General features: G+C 36.7%; 1 protein-coding gene across 9 annotated transcripts in view; it reads right to left on the reverse strand.

Moving 5' to 3' along the window:
* RIC8B (RIC8 guanine nucleotide exchange factor B) overlaps positions 1-14,371 on the reverse strand; it is a 101,815-nt gene that overhangs the window by 35,935 nt on the left and 51,509 nt on the right. For all 9 annotated transcript variants that reach the window (XR_826436.1, XR_826441.1, XR_826437.1 and 6 more), the window contains exons 5-7: positions 11,363-11,591; positions 10,530-10,625; positions 4,270-4,414 (exon numbers count right to left, since the gene is read on the reverse strand). Coding sequence is in view for 2 of the 9 variants with exons in the window: in XM_010853381.1 (XP_010851683.1) it covers positions 4,270-4,414; positions 10,530-10,625; positions 11,363-11,591 (470 nt within the window). In the remaining 7 variants the exon portion in view is untranslated. The remainder of the gene's footprint in view (positions 1-4,269; positions 4,415-10,529; positions 10,626-11,362; positions 11,592-14,371) is intronic.

Raw genomic sequence — 14,371 nt, forward strand, 5'->3', positions numbered from 1 at the left:
AGATGGTTGGATGGTATCACTGACTCTATGGACATGAGTTTGAATAAGCTCTGGGAGTTGGTGATGGACAGGGAAGCCTGGCGTGCTGCAGTCCATGGGGTCACAAAGAGACATGACTGAGCAACTGAACTGAACTATATTTAGATTTATAAAATTATTTAGATATATATTTAGAAATGTAATTTATATATTTAGGTAATATATGTATTTAGATATGTAATGTATATATTTAGATATTAATTACAGATAAAATAAACTTCATTTTTCCCCTCTTAAAAACTTCACAAGTACACAAGAAAGCATGCTCATTGCAGAAAACTATAAAATACAGAGAACTAAAAGAAAATCTCCAGGCATTCTACTACTTAGAGGTAACAAGTGGATAAGATTTTGATAAACATTATATTTTGATAAACATTTTTTAATGAATACATACATGTGTGGTTTAGATTTATGTGTATACACACACACACACAATTATACTTGAAAAACAGCTAATTTCTGATCTCAGAAAACTTGATTGAATTCAGCAAGTTCTTACAGACTGCTAAATGCAAGGTGCTATTCCAATCACTTAATTTCAAGATGTGGGATCTTTTTTCATAGAAATAATTGAACTGCTTAAAACAGCAAATGTTAAATGAGCTAGTCTATGAGAATGGTTGAGGATAATTACTGGTGACCCTTGAACAACACAGGTATTAGGGATGATGGCCCTCCAAGCAGTTGAAAGTCCTCCCATAACCTTATAGTTGGCCCTCCATAATTGCAGTTCCCCATCTGTGAGTTAAACTGTGGCTTGCACAGTACTGTAGTATATATTTATCTGCATATAAGTGGACCACAGACAGCAGTTCAAACCCATGTTGTTCATTTGTGCATTATGGGTCAATTGTATTATGAGAGGAAATATGGCAGAATGGAAAGATAGGACTCAAATTCAGGCTTAGCTTTAAGCAACTGCATGACCTTGGATAAAACCCTTGCCTCATTTATGACACTGAAATAATAATAATATTTACTTTAGAGTCCTTATGAGAATGAAATGAGATTATGGCTTAGAATGTTTGACCCATGATACCTCAATAGTTGTGTTTATTATCACTATAGTGATATTGATCTTATTAATATACTATCTTAGCAGTAACTTAAGTGGTTGTATCAGTCAGAAAAAAAAAAAAAAGAATTCAATGAATGCAACTCAATAACAAAAGTTCCCAAACAATTCAATTAAAAGTTAGGCAAAGGACCTGAATAGACACTTTTCCAAAGGCATACAGATGCCCAACAGGTACATGAAAAGGTGTTCAATGTCACTAATCATTGGGGAAAATGCAATGAAAACACAATGAAAGATCACCTCACATCTATTAGAATGGCTTTTATAAAAAACAAGAGATACAGGGATGTGGAGGGATGCGGCAAAGACAAAACCCTTTTACACTGTTGGTGGGAATGGAAATTGGTGTAGCTACTAGCTACTATTCCAAGAGTCATGTACAGATGTGAGAGCTGGACCACAAAGAAGGCTGAGAACCAAAGAATTGATGTTTATGAATTATGGTGCTGGAGAAGACTCTTGAGAGTCCTTTGAAGTGCAAGGAGATCAAACCAGTCAATCTTAAAGGAAATCAATCCTGAGTATTCACTGGAAGGACTGATGCTGAAGCTGAAGTGCCAATACTTTGGCCACCTGATGCAAACAGCTGACTCACTGGAAAAGACCCTGATGCTGGGAAAGACTGAAGGCAAAAGAAGAGGGCAGCAGAGGATGGTTAGACAGCTTCACTGACTCAATGGATTTGAATCTGAACAAACTCCGAGAGATTATGAAGGACAGGAAAGCCTGGCGTGCTGCAGTCTGTGAAGTCACAGAGAGTTGGACATGACTTAGTGACTGAAGAACAACTACAGAAAACAGTAATGGAGGTTACTAAAAAATTAAATATAGAACCGTAATATAATCCAGCATGCCACTTCTGGAAGTATATTCAAAGGAAATGAAGTCAGTAACTAAGAGATATCTCAGCTCCCATGTTCATGGCAGCATTTTTCACAATAGCCAAGAAATGGAAACAAGCTAAGTGTTCATCAACAGAAGAACAGATAAGACACACAGAGTTGGCCCTTAAAGAATCCTAGGGTTAGGGATGTCCACCCTTCATGCAGCTGAAAATGTGGATGTAATTTTATAGTCTGCTTTCTGTGTCTGTGGTTCCACATCCACAGACCCAACCAACTGTGGATCTAACCTATCATGGATCATGTAGTACTACAGTGTGTATTTATTTAAAAAACATCCACATCTAAGTGAACCCAAGCAGTTCAAACTCGTGGTCAATGGTGAACTGTATATAAAATGGAATGTTATTCAGCCACGACAAAGATGAAATCTTGCTATTTGCAACACATGGATGAACCTAGAGAATATTTATGCTAAGTGAATAAGCCAGACAGAGAAAGATAAATACCATAGAACTCACTTATAAGTAGAACTTGAAAAAAAAAAATTCAAACACATAGAAACAGAGAGTAGAGTAGTGATTACCAGAGGGTAGAGGGTAGGGAAACAAGGAGATCTGGTCAAAGGGTACAATTTATAAGATGAATAAGTTCAGTTATAAGACTAATAATTTCTGGGGATCTAATGTACAGCATGATGACTATAGTTAACAATACCCTGTTGTACCTTTAAAGTTGCTAAGATAGTAAATCTTAAGCGTTCTCACCACACACACACACACACACACACACACACGTAACTATGTGAGGTAGTGAATGTGTTAATTAACATGACAGAGGTAATCATTTCACAGTGTATATGTATATAAATCATTATGTTGTATACTTTAAATATATACAATTTTATATGTCAAATATACCCCAGTAAAGCTGGTGGGGGAGAAAAGAATTCAACTGACTGAAGATTTTGAGAGAAGTGAGTGAAGTTTCTCACCTCTAAGTTATCTAGCTCACAAAACTGAGGTACTTTGAATGGATAAGAAAGCTGTGGTACATATACACAATGGAGTATTACTCAGCCATTAAAAAGAATACATTTGAATCAGTTCTAATGAGGTGGATGAAACTGGAGCCTATTATACAGAGTGAAGTAAGCCAGAAGGAAAAACATAAATACAGTATACTAACGCATATATATGGAATTTAGAAAGATGGTAACAATAACCTGGTGTACGAGACAGCAGAAGAGACACTGATGTATAGAACAGTCTTATGGACTCTGTGGGAGAGGGAGAGGGTGGGAAGATTTGGGAGAATGGCATTGAAACATGTAAAATATCATGTAAGAAACGAGTTGCCAGTCCAGGTTCGATGCACGATACTGGATGCTTGGGGCTAGGGCACTGGGACGACCCAGAGGGATGATATGGGGCGGGAGGAGGGAGGAGGGTTCAGGATGGGGAACACATGTATACCTGTGGCGGATTCATTTTGATATTTGGCAAAACTAATACAATTATGTAAAGTTTAAAAATAAAATTAGAAAAAAAAAATAAAAATAAAATGAAAAGTGGAATATAAAATCTGCTTAGTTGGGGCTTTTACTAGTACTTTTATAAACCAGGAGATGAAGAAAGAAATAGGTAAAAATACCTGAATAACTTGGTTCAAATTCTTGTTTGGAGAACTTTTGCAGAGCAAAATAACACAATAATTTAAATTGTTAGATGTATTTCAGAAGACAATCACTTTATATGAATTTATAGAATAGTATTTATTATAGTATAGTTACTTTTTAATTTCTTTCTATTTTTGTCTTACCATTAACTCAAGGGTAAGGGATGTATCTTAAGCATCTATAGCTCACATTCAGTAACTTTTTATTGATTAAAGAAGAAATGAAGAAATAAAAACTCCTGTAGTTTTAATTCCAAGAGAAATTAAAAAGGGGAACTAACCTAGGCCTTTGCCTATCAAGATAGTAACACCTTAATTACGTAAGTAGATTCTTCATAATGACTCCAGGTCTTCACTCATAAGGATTAAGAAGTCTGGGTTAAGGACACAGGAGGCAAAGTTTAAATGTAAGTGTGTTTAGTAGTGTATCTGTCTGCATGCCTCAATAAATTCAGAAGTGTATAGAAAAGCTTTTAAATTATTAATTTTTATTATCTCCTCAAACCCTCTAATGGAACAGATAGAGAATAAGTTGTGAAAAGAGCAGAACAAGATGGCCACTAATAACAGAAACATTTCCCAAAGACCCTCAGAAAGGTGAAAAAGTAGAGGGCAAAGAGTTTAACCTACCTCTCTCTTTGCAAAGGACAAAAAGGAATTCAGCAGCAATTTGCTTGACTCCCAGGTCAACATGTGTCATGAGGCGCACCAGCTTATTTCTCACAGTTGAGCCAACTTCAGGTCGATTTGTCACATCCCTCAATGGTGGTAAAACCTAATGGCACAAATGCAAAACCATCATCAATCGTTTAAGTGCTAGATTAAGTAAGAATAGTACCATCCAACTAGTTTTTCTTATAATTAGTCTACCAAGCTTAGCTTTATAAGAATAGAACAAACATTAAAAAAACAGTTTTCCAAATAAAACTAAACAACAACACCGACTCAATGGACATGAGTTTGAGTAAACTCCAGGGGTTGGTGATGGACAGGGAGGCCTGGCATGCTGCAGTCCATGGGGTCGCAAAGAGTCGGACATGACTGAGCGACTGAACTGAACTGAAACAACAACAATATAATTTCATTTCATGTCTGCAATGAAATTTCATCTGAAGAGAAACAGCTCTTCACTGACCACCATGATATATTCAAATCCATTCCTGGGTGTTTACTCATCTCAGCACCTTGGAATGCCCCAGCTGCCTCTACCAAAATCCATTTTAAAGTCTGGGTCAAATTTCTCTTTCTCCCTCAGAGACTTCTTTAATACCCTTACTCATTGATTTTTTTCCTTCTTTTAATTCCAGCAACATTTTCATTAGTTACTAAACAACAACAACAAAAATAAAAAACCCCTGTACATATGTTTTCTAGTTGTTTTCTTTATAATAAAATGGTTATTAATTATTGAGTACTTCCTATGTGCTAGTTGCTGTAATAGATGATATACATACATTCTCTATAATCAACCCTCACAGTTACCACGCAAGGGAGCTGGTATCAACACTGTCATTCCTATTTTATAGACTGGTCCCCAGAGGAGTTACAAAACTTGCTTGGTTTGTCTGTTTGATAACTCACTCACTCACCTAGACCTTTCCTCTTTTGGTTCTCCTATTATCTTACTGCTTGCTTCATCTTAGCCTCTAGGCCAATTATCTTTTATTCTCTTGTTCTTTAAAAAATATTTTTGGCTGTGCTGGGTCTTAGTTGTGGCACATGGAATCTTTAGTTGTGGCATGCTGGATATTTAGTGGGAGCATGTGGGATCTAGTTCCCTGATCAGGGATCAAACCTGGGCTCCCTGTATTGGTAGGATGGAGTCTTAGCCACTGGACTGCCATGGAAATCCCTTTCCTCTTGTATTTTAACTGCTGGACTATTCAAGGGTTGAGTTCTTGGGCAACATTTCTTTGCTATTTTCACTCTCTATTGGTGATCTCATACAGTTTTATGGATTTATATGGTCTCTATTTACTGCTAACTCCCTAAAGTATATCTCTATCTTGATTTCTTCCCTGACCCCTAGACTTTAAAAAGCTTCTCAAATTTAGCATGTCCTGAACAGATTTTGAAGCTCCCAACAAAGTTGTTTCTTCTACAGTTTTCCATCTCATTAAGTGGCAAGTCTATTCTTCCAACCTGGGCTTCCCAGGTGGTGCTGCTGGTAAAGAACCACCTGCCAATGCAGGAGACATAAGAGAATCAGGTTCAGTCCCTGGGTCGGGAAGATTCCCTGGAGAAGTGCATAGCAACCGACTCCAGTATTCTTGCCTGGAGAATCCCATGGACAGAGAAGCCTGGCAGGCTGCAGTCCACAGGGTCGTAAAGAGTTGGACATGACTGAAGCGACTCAGCACTCTTTCAGCTGTTTACTGCTGCTGCTGCTGCTAAGTCACTTCAGTCGTGTCCAACTCTGTGCGACCGCATGGACTGCAGCCCACCAGGCTCCCCCGTCCCTGGGATTCTCCAGGCAAGAACACTGGAGTGGGTTGCCATTTCTTTCTCCAATGCATGAAAGTGGAAAGTGAAAGTGAAGTCACTCAGTCGTGTTTGACTCTTAGCGACCCCATGGACTGCAGCCCACCAGGCTCCTCCATCCACGGGATTTTCCGGGCAATAGTACTGGAGTGGGGTGCCATTGCCTGCTCCCACTGTTTACTGCAAACAGCCTTAATTCCTCTCTTCCACATCCCACATCCAGTCCATCGGCAAATTATTTTGGCTCTACCTTTGCTTTATATCCACAACCCGACCACTTCTCACTACCTCCTCTAGTATTACTAAATTCAAGGTACCAATATTTTTCACCTGAACTGTCCCCACAGTCTCCTAACTCATCCCTGCTTCCATTCTGGTCCTTCTATGATCTATTCTCTACAGAGCAGTTAGGACGATCCTTTCAAAGTCAGATCCTGTCATTCCTCTTCTTAAAGTCCTTCAGTTCCCATGGCCTCTCATCTCATCATAATAAAGGTCGAGATCCTTCCAGATTGGGTTTCACATCATGTGTCCTCCTGCTACTTTTCTGACAACTTCTTGCTCACATTGCTATACTTTCACAGATGGAACTCCTTAAACTGAGCACTTTCTTGCCTCATGGTCTTTGCATTTGCTGCTCTCTCTGCCCAGAAACCCTTTTTCTAGAAACTGGCTTGGCTCATTCCCTTACTTTCTTCAGGTCTCTGTTCAAATATCATTTACAGGAAGACAATCCTTGGTCACCATAAGGAATTCACCTTCAGCATTATCTTTTCTCATTCCCTGCTCCTGGTTTAGTCCTCCTCACAGCACTTATCACCACCTGACACAGCATACATTTCTTAACTGTCTACCTTCTTCCATAAGAGTCTGGGGGCAGGAATTTCTTTCTGTTTTGTTTACCACTCTCAGTGCGTGGCACATAACAGGTTTCAATAAATATTTCGTATTTGAAGGAAGAATGAATTAATTCAAGTAGCTTTTATAAATGCCTTCTATAGGCGAGGCACTATGCTAGGAAATGAAGATAGACACAAAGTCAAGTTATAATTTACTATACCAGACTCTTTATGTGCATATTATTTTTATTTAATTCATTCAGCTGATTTCCTTCCTTCCTTCCTTATCTCTTTCTATACTGAGTGCCTACCATGTACCAGGAGGTGTAAAAAACAAACAAACAAACAAACGAAATCTCAGAAAACTGAATAATTTACCCAAATGTTTATAGAATCCATATTTCAATATCTCTGGCAGGACAGAGCAGATTGCTATTTGTGCCCTGTAAGCATAAAATAATTACACAATAAATTCTTATTATTTGATTCAGCTAACCCTACTGAGTTTATCTCCCATTTCTAGAGAAATGAGACATGAAACAAGTGATTTCATGTAGTATGTACCTACAGTTCCAGAGCACAGTATCTATTAATAATGGTTATCACACAAAAATTTTATTAGCTTTGTTTTCAGTTCCTTAAAACAAGTTTTTGAAGTGAAATTTTGTTATATATTATGCCCAGACAAACTGTCTAAGTCTGGATCACTTCTGGTGGTGGTGGTGGTTTAGCTGCTAAGTCGTGTCTGACTCTTGTGACTGCATGGACTGTAGCGTGCTAGGCTCCTCTGTCCATGGGATTCTGCAGGCAAGAATACTGGAGTGGGTCACCATTTCCTTCTCCAATGGATCATTTTTCTCCAAAATTTCTATTATCCCCCAAATACTACCTTTCATTAAATTTTTTCTTTTGAGAAATCTTGTCCAGTTCTTTTTTCAAACCCATGGAATCTTCATCTCTTCTAAATGCCTCTCCAGACTAATCCAACCTGAATCAGTAATTTCTACCATCTGTTCTCTTTCTACCTGCCCAAATACTGAATATTCAAGACCAATTTACTTTGGGTATGCACAAGGTAGATTTAAGCAGGTATTAACCACTGGGCACAATAACTAATTAGCCATGGTTCCATTCATACTGTTACCAAAACTAATCATCTATTACTTGAGGTTCTGCCCTTCTTGATCATCATAGTCTAGAGTGCATCTTCCTCAGAAGGAAAGTTGATTTTTGTATTGTGCCATTTATCCTTCTTTAGTCAACTTTTTACTTGTTATGTCTCCTTTGTACTGCAGTATTTCTTTGAGGACAAGGAGTGGGTCTCACAGTCTTTTGTACCTACATAATGTATAGACTAAGGCCTTCATATAAAGAATCTGTTTAACAAACAGGATATATTTGGGGTATCCTGCTTAGAGATAGCAAAATCTAAACAGTTTAGTGGAATGTGGATCTCCTATGTGAAAAGCTAAAATATAGGACACAAAGTATTTTCATGTATTATTCTTCACTAAGTCTTTCTAGTCAGAATAGATGTCTTAAAATAATCAAACTTGGAAATGACCTTAATTCAATTATCTAATTTATTTTGCTTAAATGATTATTCATGTTTGATGGTACCTAGTCCTCTAATGGACTATAAATTCTTCAAAGATACGAGTCCCTACTTTCTAATCTCTCCTTATCAGCAATATCTATTAATATGCTCTACACAGAGCAAAGTGCTTATTAAATCTTGACCATAAACATACAGAGAAAAATGAACCTAGTTCATTTATTAAGAGAAATTCTACATGACAATAAACAATGGGGTGGAGGGTGGTGCCATGTATTGAATGAGGAAAGAAGGAGAAGATAGAGGGGCAGAAGACAGCAAGTCAAGAGATTAGTTTGGGATATGTTAAACTTAAAATACCTACTACCCATCTAAGGGGAGGAGATGGGTAGGCATACATTATATAAGTCTGGAGAGCCTAGGAGACAATCAAGGCTAGAGATAGAAATTTGGGAGCCATTGGTGAAGAGAAGATTTTCCAAACCAAGATTGTTAAATGAGATCAGCAAGAGAGCAGACATACAGACAAAGATAACATTGTCTTGGGGAACTCAGAACACTGCAAAGAAGAGGTTCCCTGTGTGTCCAAGAAAGCAAGTGAAGAAATTACTTCAAAAAGGAGAGAATACTTAATTATATCAAAATGGTATTGGGGAATAAAAAAAAAGATTTGAGAACTATTAGATCTGGCAATATTGGGTTGATGACTTTTGATAAACACCTCTGTAGTAGAGTGGAAAGCATGAAAACCTAATTTCAGTGGGTTCACAAGAGAATCAAAATGAGCGAAAAGCAGAGAGAAGGTGAGCACAGAAAACTCTCCTGAGGAACACTGCATGAAGAAGAGCAGAGAAATGGGGAGGCAGCTTGAGAAGTGGGATTAAGGGAAGGTTTTTCTGCCTTTAAGATGGGAGATGTGTTTGGGTGCAGATAAAAATGATCCAATACATTAAAAAAAAAAAAAAAGGTGAGAAAAAAGAGAATAAATGTAGGAGCAAAGTTCTTGAGGTGAGAGGGAAAGGGTTCCAGGATATGAGCACAGAGGCTGGCCACAGAAGGAAGCAGGGACAGTTCATCCCCTGTGACAGAGGGGAGACAAGGGATATGGTGGTACAGACAGATGCAGACAGACGGTAGATGCGGAGATAGGAAGATCATTTCTTACCATGAACAATAACTACGACCATCATAACCTTCGGCATCAGTTCTCTTTTGAGATGGTCTCCTCACATCTACTCACACTCCTCTGGCCTATCTAGTAGCCAGAATATCTTTAAATATAAATGAGGTCACACAACTTCCCTTCTCAAATCTGCCCAATGCTTTCCCACGTCACTTAGAAGAAAGCTGAAAGTCCTACACAACCTTACGTTGTTTGATTCTTGCTTACCTTTTGTACTTTATCCAGTACTCTCCCTCTGGCATGACATTGTCTAGCTTTTCTGCTTTTTCTTAAGCATACCAAAATATCCTCTCATCCAGAGACTCTGAACTCATTCTCTCTGGTACATTCCTCTTCCAGAATATTCCCAGAACTATTCTCAGAGAATATCCTCTTCCAGATATTTTCAAAGATCCTTTTCATACTTATCCAAGTTTCTGCTCAAATTTTCTCAGAGAGACTCTTCCTTATTCCCTTAAGTTTTCCCTTCCTCTGTATCTTTCTTCAGAACACTTATCACTACTTGCCATTGTATCAAGGTACTTGTTTACTTTTTAATCTCCCTACTATAAGGGAAACTCCACAAGGCAAAGACTTCATTTGTATTTCAAGGCTTAGAACACAGCACACAAATCTCAATAATCATTTGTTGAGTAAATGAATGAATGACTTAAAAAATATACAGGGTCACTTATTTCTGGATTAGGAAGATTTCAAAGATTAACACTAACTTTTTTGAGTTTCTGACATTCTGAAAAGAAATCACCGTGAAAAAATTCGACTCATTGATTTTATGTTAAAAAATACATGTAAGAAGATTAACTTTGAGATGAAATATGCATTAAACAGTTACCTGATCTTTGAGAAATTTTCTGATGTTTCGATGGGCTCGGGAACATTCTGTTAACAAGCTGAGAACTGGAGTGAGACCCTCTCTATAGCTGCTTCCCTACAAAGAAAACCATACATGCTGCATTAGATTAGTTTCTATCAGTGTTACTTTTCTTCATATAACTGAGTATATTAATACTCCTCTTTTTAAGGGGGAGATATTTTATGTTACCAAAGCTGTAAAAACTATTTAAAAAATTATTTTCTTAAAAATATTTCTATTTCATGAGTTATCTTCATGCTTACTAATGCTCATTTGTATCCTTCTTGATTTTTCCTACATTTTATACGATTCTTACTGGCTCAGACAATGGGCTTAAAGGCAGCAAAGGTTTTCATGACCGACCCAAACTAACTTCCTGCCTTTTAATATAGTTACCTGACAAAGACAGTGATCAGAAAGGAGAAAATAAGCAGCTTACAGTGGCAATTTTCCTTTAAAGATGTCTTTTGGCTGTTATGGAAAATATTTATCATCAATTTTTTTTGGGGGGGGATAATTTTTACTTCTAGAACTTATAAAATACCTACACTAGAAAATTACTTTTTCCTTTGTTTTCAGGCACTAGTCACAATTTTGGTGTCACATCAACACAATTTTCAGCTTTAAACAAATAAATTCACTTGGTTTCAGCAATTTGTCATTTATGGTAAATAAAAAGCTTTCCAGAGTATAAATAATTATTCAAGATATCAGCTATAAAAAATTTAGATTCAAAAATCATATCCTGTGATGTTTGTATATGTGTACAATTACATTCTTTAGAAGCATCTTCTCCATTTTATCAGAATTACCTTGTCTATTCTCTTCTCCATAAAATTGAGTAAGACATGAATGGCTTCCATATTCATACCATTGTATACCATGGTATTGCTTTTCAAAACTGTTTCTTTCTCAGCTGTTTTATCACTGGGCAGTTCATCTAAAGTTGTTGCTTCTTGGGCTGTTTCTTCATGGGTTAATGGACAAATGAGAACATCCAAACAAGAGACCGGAACATTGCTTAAAAGGTTGACTGCATTGCTGAAAAGCAATTTAAAAAGACAATATTTTAATTTGATTGAATAGTCCTTTAAAATGCAAACATAGTAAGACTTTTAGGAGTCAATTAAAATTCTTCTTTTTCAAAATGAGCCTTTAATATTATTTGGCATTTACTGACTAAGAGACAGAAAATAAAAAGAATTGTTTCAAATACACATATGGCAAATTAGAAAGAACAGATGTTAAATGGACATACACAATCACATGATGTCATGTCACTTTCTGAAATGCTAAAATAGGAATTAGTGAGCTTTAACACTAGCTCTTTAATTTTATTATGATACAATACTAGTCTTGCAGTTTTTCCTTGGGGTTTTAAATCCTTTTGTGGATCCACTGGGGTTTTATTATTCCTTAGATTACAACATAAAGCATTTGAGAAGCACTGTATATAAGCAGCTTATCACGGAGGCAACAGCATTAAAAACCAAATATTGCAGGATTAAGTTTTGTCCTTTCTAGACGTAGAAATACAATTTTTAGATCATCCCCTTTTTCATAAGACACTTCCAGAAAATGGTAAACGGTGCTTTTTCTCCCTCTCTCATGCCCGGATTTCTTTAAGAAGCCAATATAGCTATTTCAAATCTTCATCCCCCTAGGCCTTTCTTGCTATGTATTAATGAAATCACAAGCCTAGTATGTACACCAGTAGGGGGAACCCAAACCTTGTATTTTTTGGTATTCCCTAAAAATTTTCTGCTTCTCAGTGTGTAAGAGGTTAAAATGACATTAAGAATTTAAAAATCAGACATGCTCTTATTTAATATATTTTCCTTCATGTATTATTTCATATTTTTTCATTTAAAAGGAGAGGTGTTGTTCTGTGCTAACTGGATCTTAAAAGCCTGTGCCTCAGAACTTCCGGATAAACAACAATGGAGAGACAGGCATTACATTTCCTAGTGACAGAGAAGCAGATCTAAAAATAACCACATCCTGACTAAAAATAAACTCTTGCAAATGCAATTTAAAAGTCTAACCACTTGGAAACCAAATTCAGGGCTTAATCTAACTGATGCGGTCTTAATTTAGGCCATAGTAGTTTCTTTTAATTTAGATTATAGTGACACCCTCAAAAATAACAAATAACAACGAAACAGAAATAAAATACAAAATATTTTCTCTCCTCTACCCTGAAGTGTGGCTGCATTTCCCTAAGAATGAGTATTTCTTTTCTTTCTTTTTATATTATGGGAAAAAAATTTTATAAGAACTCCAAGTTTAAAAAGTAGTAAGTGGTTAAAGGGCATCAAAAAAATCAGAACCAAGAAGGAAAATAATTTAACAAGTCCTCTGAATGAATGGTTCCTGGTAAAATACAAGTTATTTGGTTCTACCTATAAAGAACCTACTACAGCTGCTGCTGCTGCTATCACTGCTACTACCATTAAACAAAGTCCCTTTTTGGTTATTTGTAAAAAATCACAATTGGCTGAAATACCATAGTTTTCCCTCAAACTTCCCTTTTAAAATGTTTTGCAATTATCTGTAGATTATTATCTATAGATAAAAATATTGTGCTCCTAACTTAAGGATTTGGGAACTATTATTAGATATCATAGATTTACTGGCGGTAAAAGAAAAAAAATAGAACTCTTCTTAATTAATTTCTAAAACCGTAAAATCCATTTTGAAATGTTACCGGTATTTTTTCAACACAGAGGGCAATAGGCTGGAATCTAACACAGAGACCACAGGGAAAAGTTTAAGGTGATGCATTACATTATAAAGGACTGCTTCCCTTTAAATTCATCTAAAATCAGCAGTTTCTAGGAATTTGGTAAATTTAAAAAATCAAATGTAGAGTTTGAGTTAACAAATATTTAGAGGTTTTAGACTTTTCAAGATAAGGTTCCATTTTCTCGTTTTTTATTGAACAACTGGGTTACCAAACAACTACAAAATTAATTTTCTGGCTCACTGTGTTCGAGCTATTCTTTTTAAGTAAGGAAAGCCAGCTTTTTGAGTTCTGTCACTTCTCTGACAGTTTTATTTGTGGTAGAAGAGTGTATGAAATTCTCCAGCTACCAGGAAGTCAGTGACTATGCACAAATCTGCACAATGGTGTTTGCATTCCTACTCCAGGGGGTAGAAATACTGTGTATATTACTCTCCCCTTTTCAGCCTCCTAGAGATCATTAATCACTGGGACATGACATCCTCCCACTCAAGCTCCCAGCCCCCTCCTGATATGCAGATTCAAAAGCAGGGCCTATTTAGAGCTCCTTAATGCTCTGATTAAAGTCTTGTTAGTTGTGGGAGAAGGAAGGCAATCTGAAATTCAGTCCTGTATCAATCACTGGGCTAAACATAATTTAATACCAGATGACACCGAGGAGCATGATAACAGTATAAGCAGACCTACAGCTGTTAGCAAACTTTCCTGGTCAAAGGTATCTTCTGTATATTGGGAGCTCACATACCTTTTTTCACGGCTGGAAAATCTTATGTGAATCTCAAGATTTCCAAAAGATTTTCAGAGGTAAATACCTAAGTTTACCCTAATATAACTCAGAGGTAAATACCTAAGTTTACCTTAATCTAACTCAGTTCAGTAATTATTAATTACTTATGCCAGGCATTTTTAGACAGGTACTATGAAGAAAACAGAGGTAAATCCCTCCCCTTCTGGAGCTTATTTTCTAGCATGTAGAGATCAGTCAAAACAAAAAAGCTAATTGAGTAGAAGGTGATAAATGCTCTGAGAGTAAAATTCAAGAGGGTAAAGGGACATGTGTATGGTGGTTTAGCCACAC

Source organism: Bison bison, unplaced genomic scaffold (genome assembly GCF_000754665.1).
Source record: "Bison bison bison isolate TAMUID 2011002044 unplaced genomic scaffold, Bison_UMD1.0 scf7180017864327, whole genome shotgun sequence".
In the NCBI taxonomy this organism is placed as follows: Eukaryota; Metazoa; Chordata; class Mammalia; order Artiodactyla; family Bovidae; genus Bison; species Bison bison.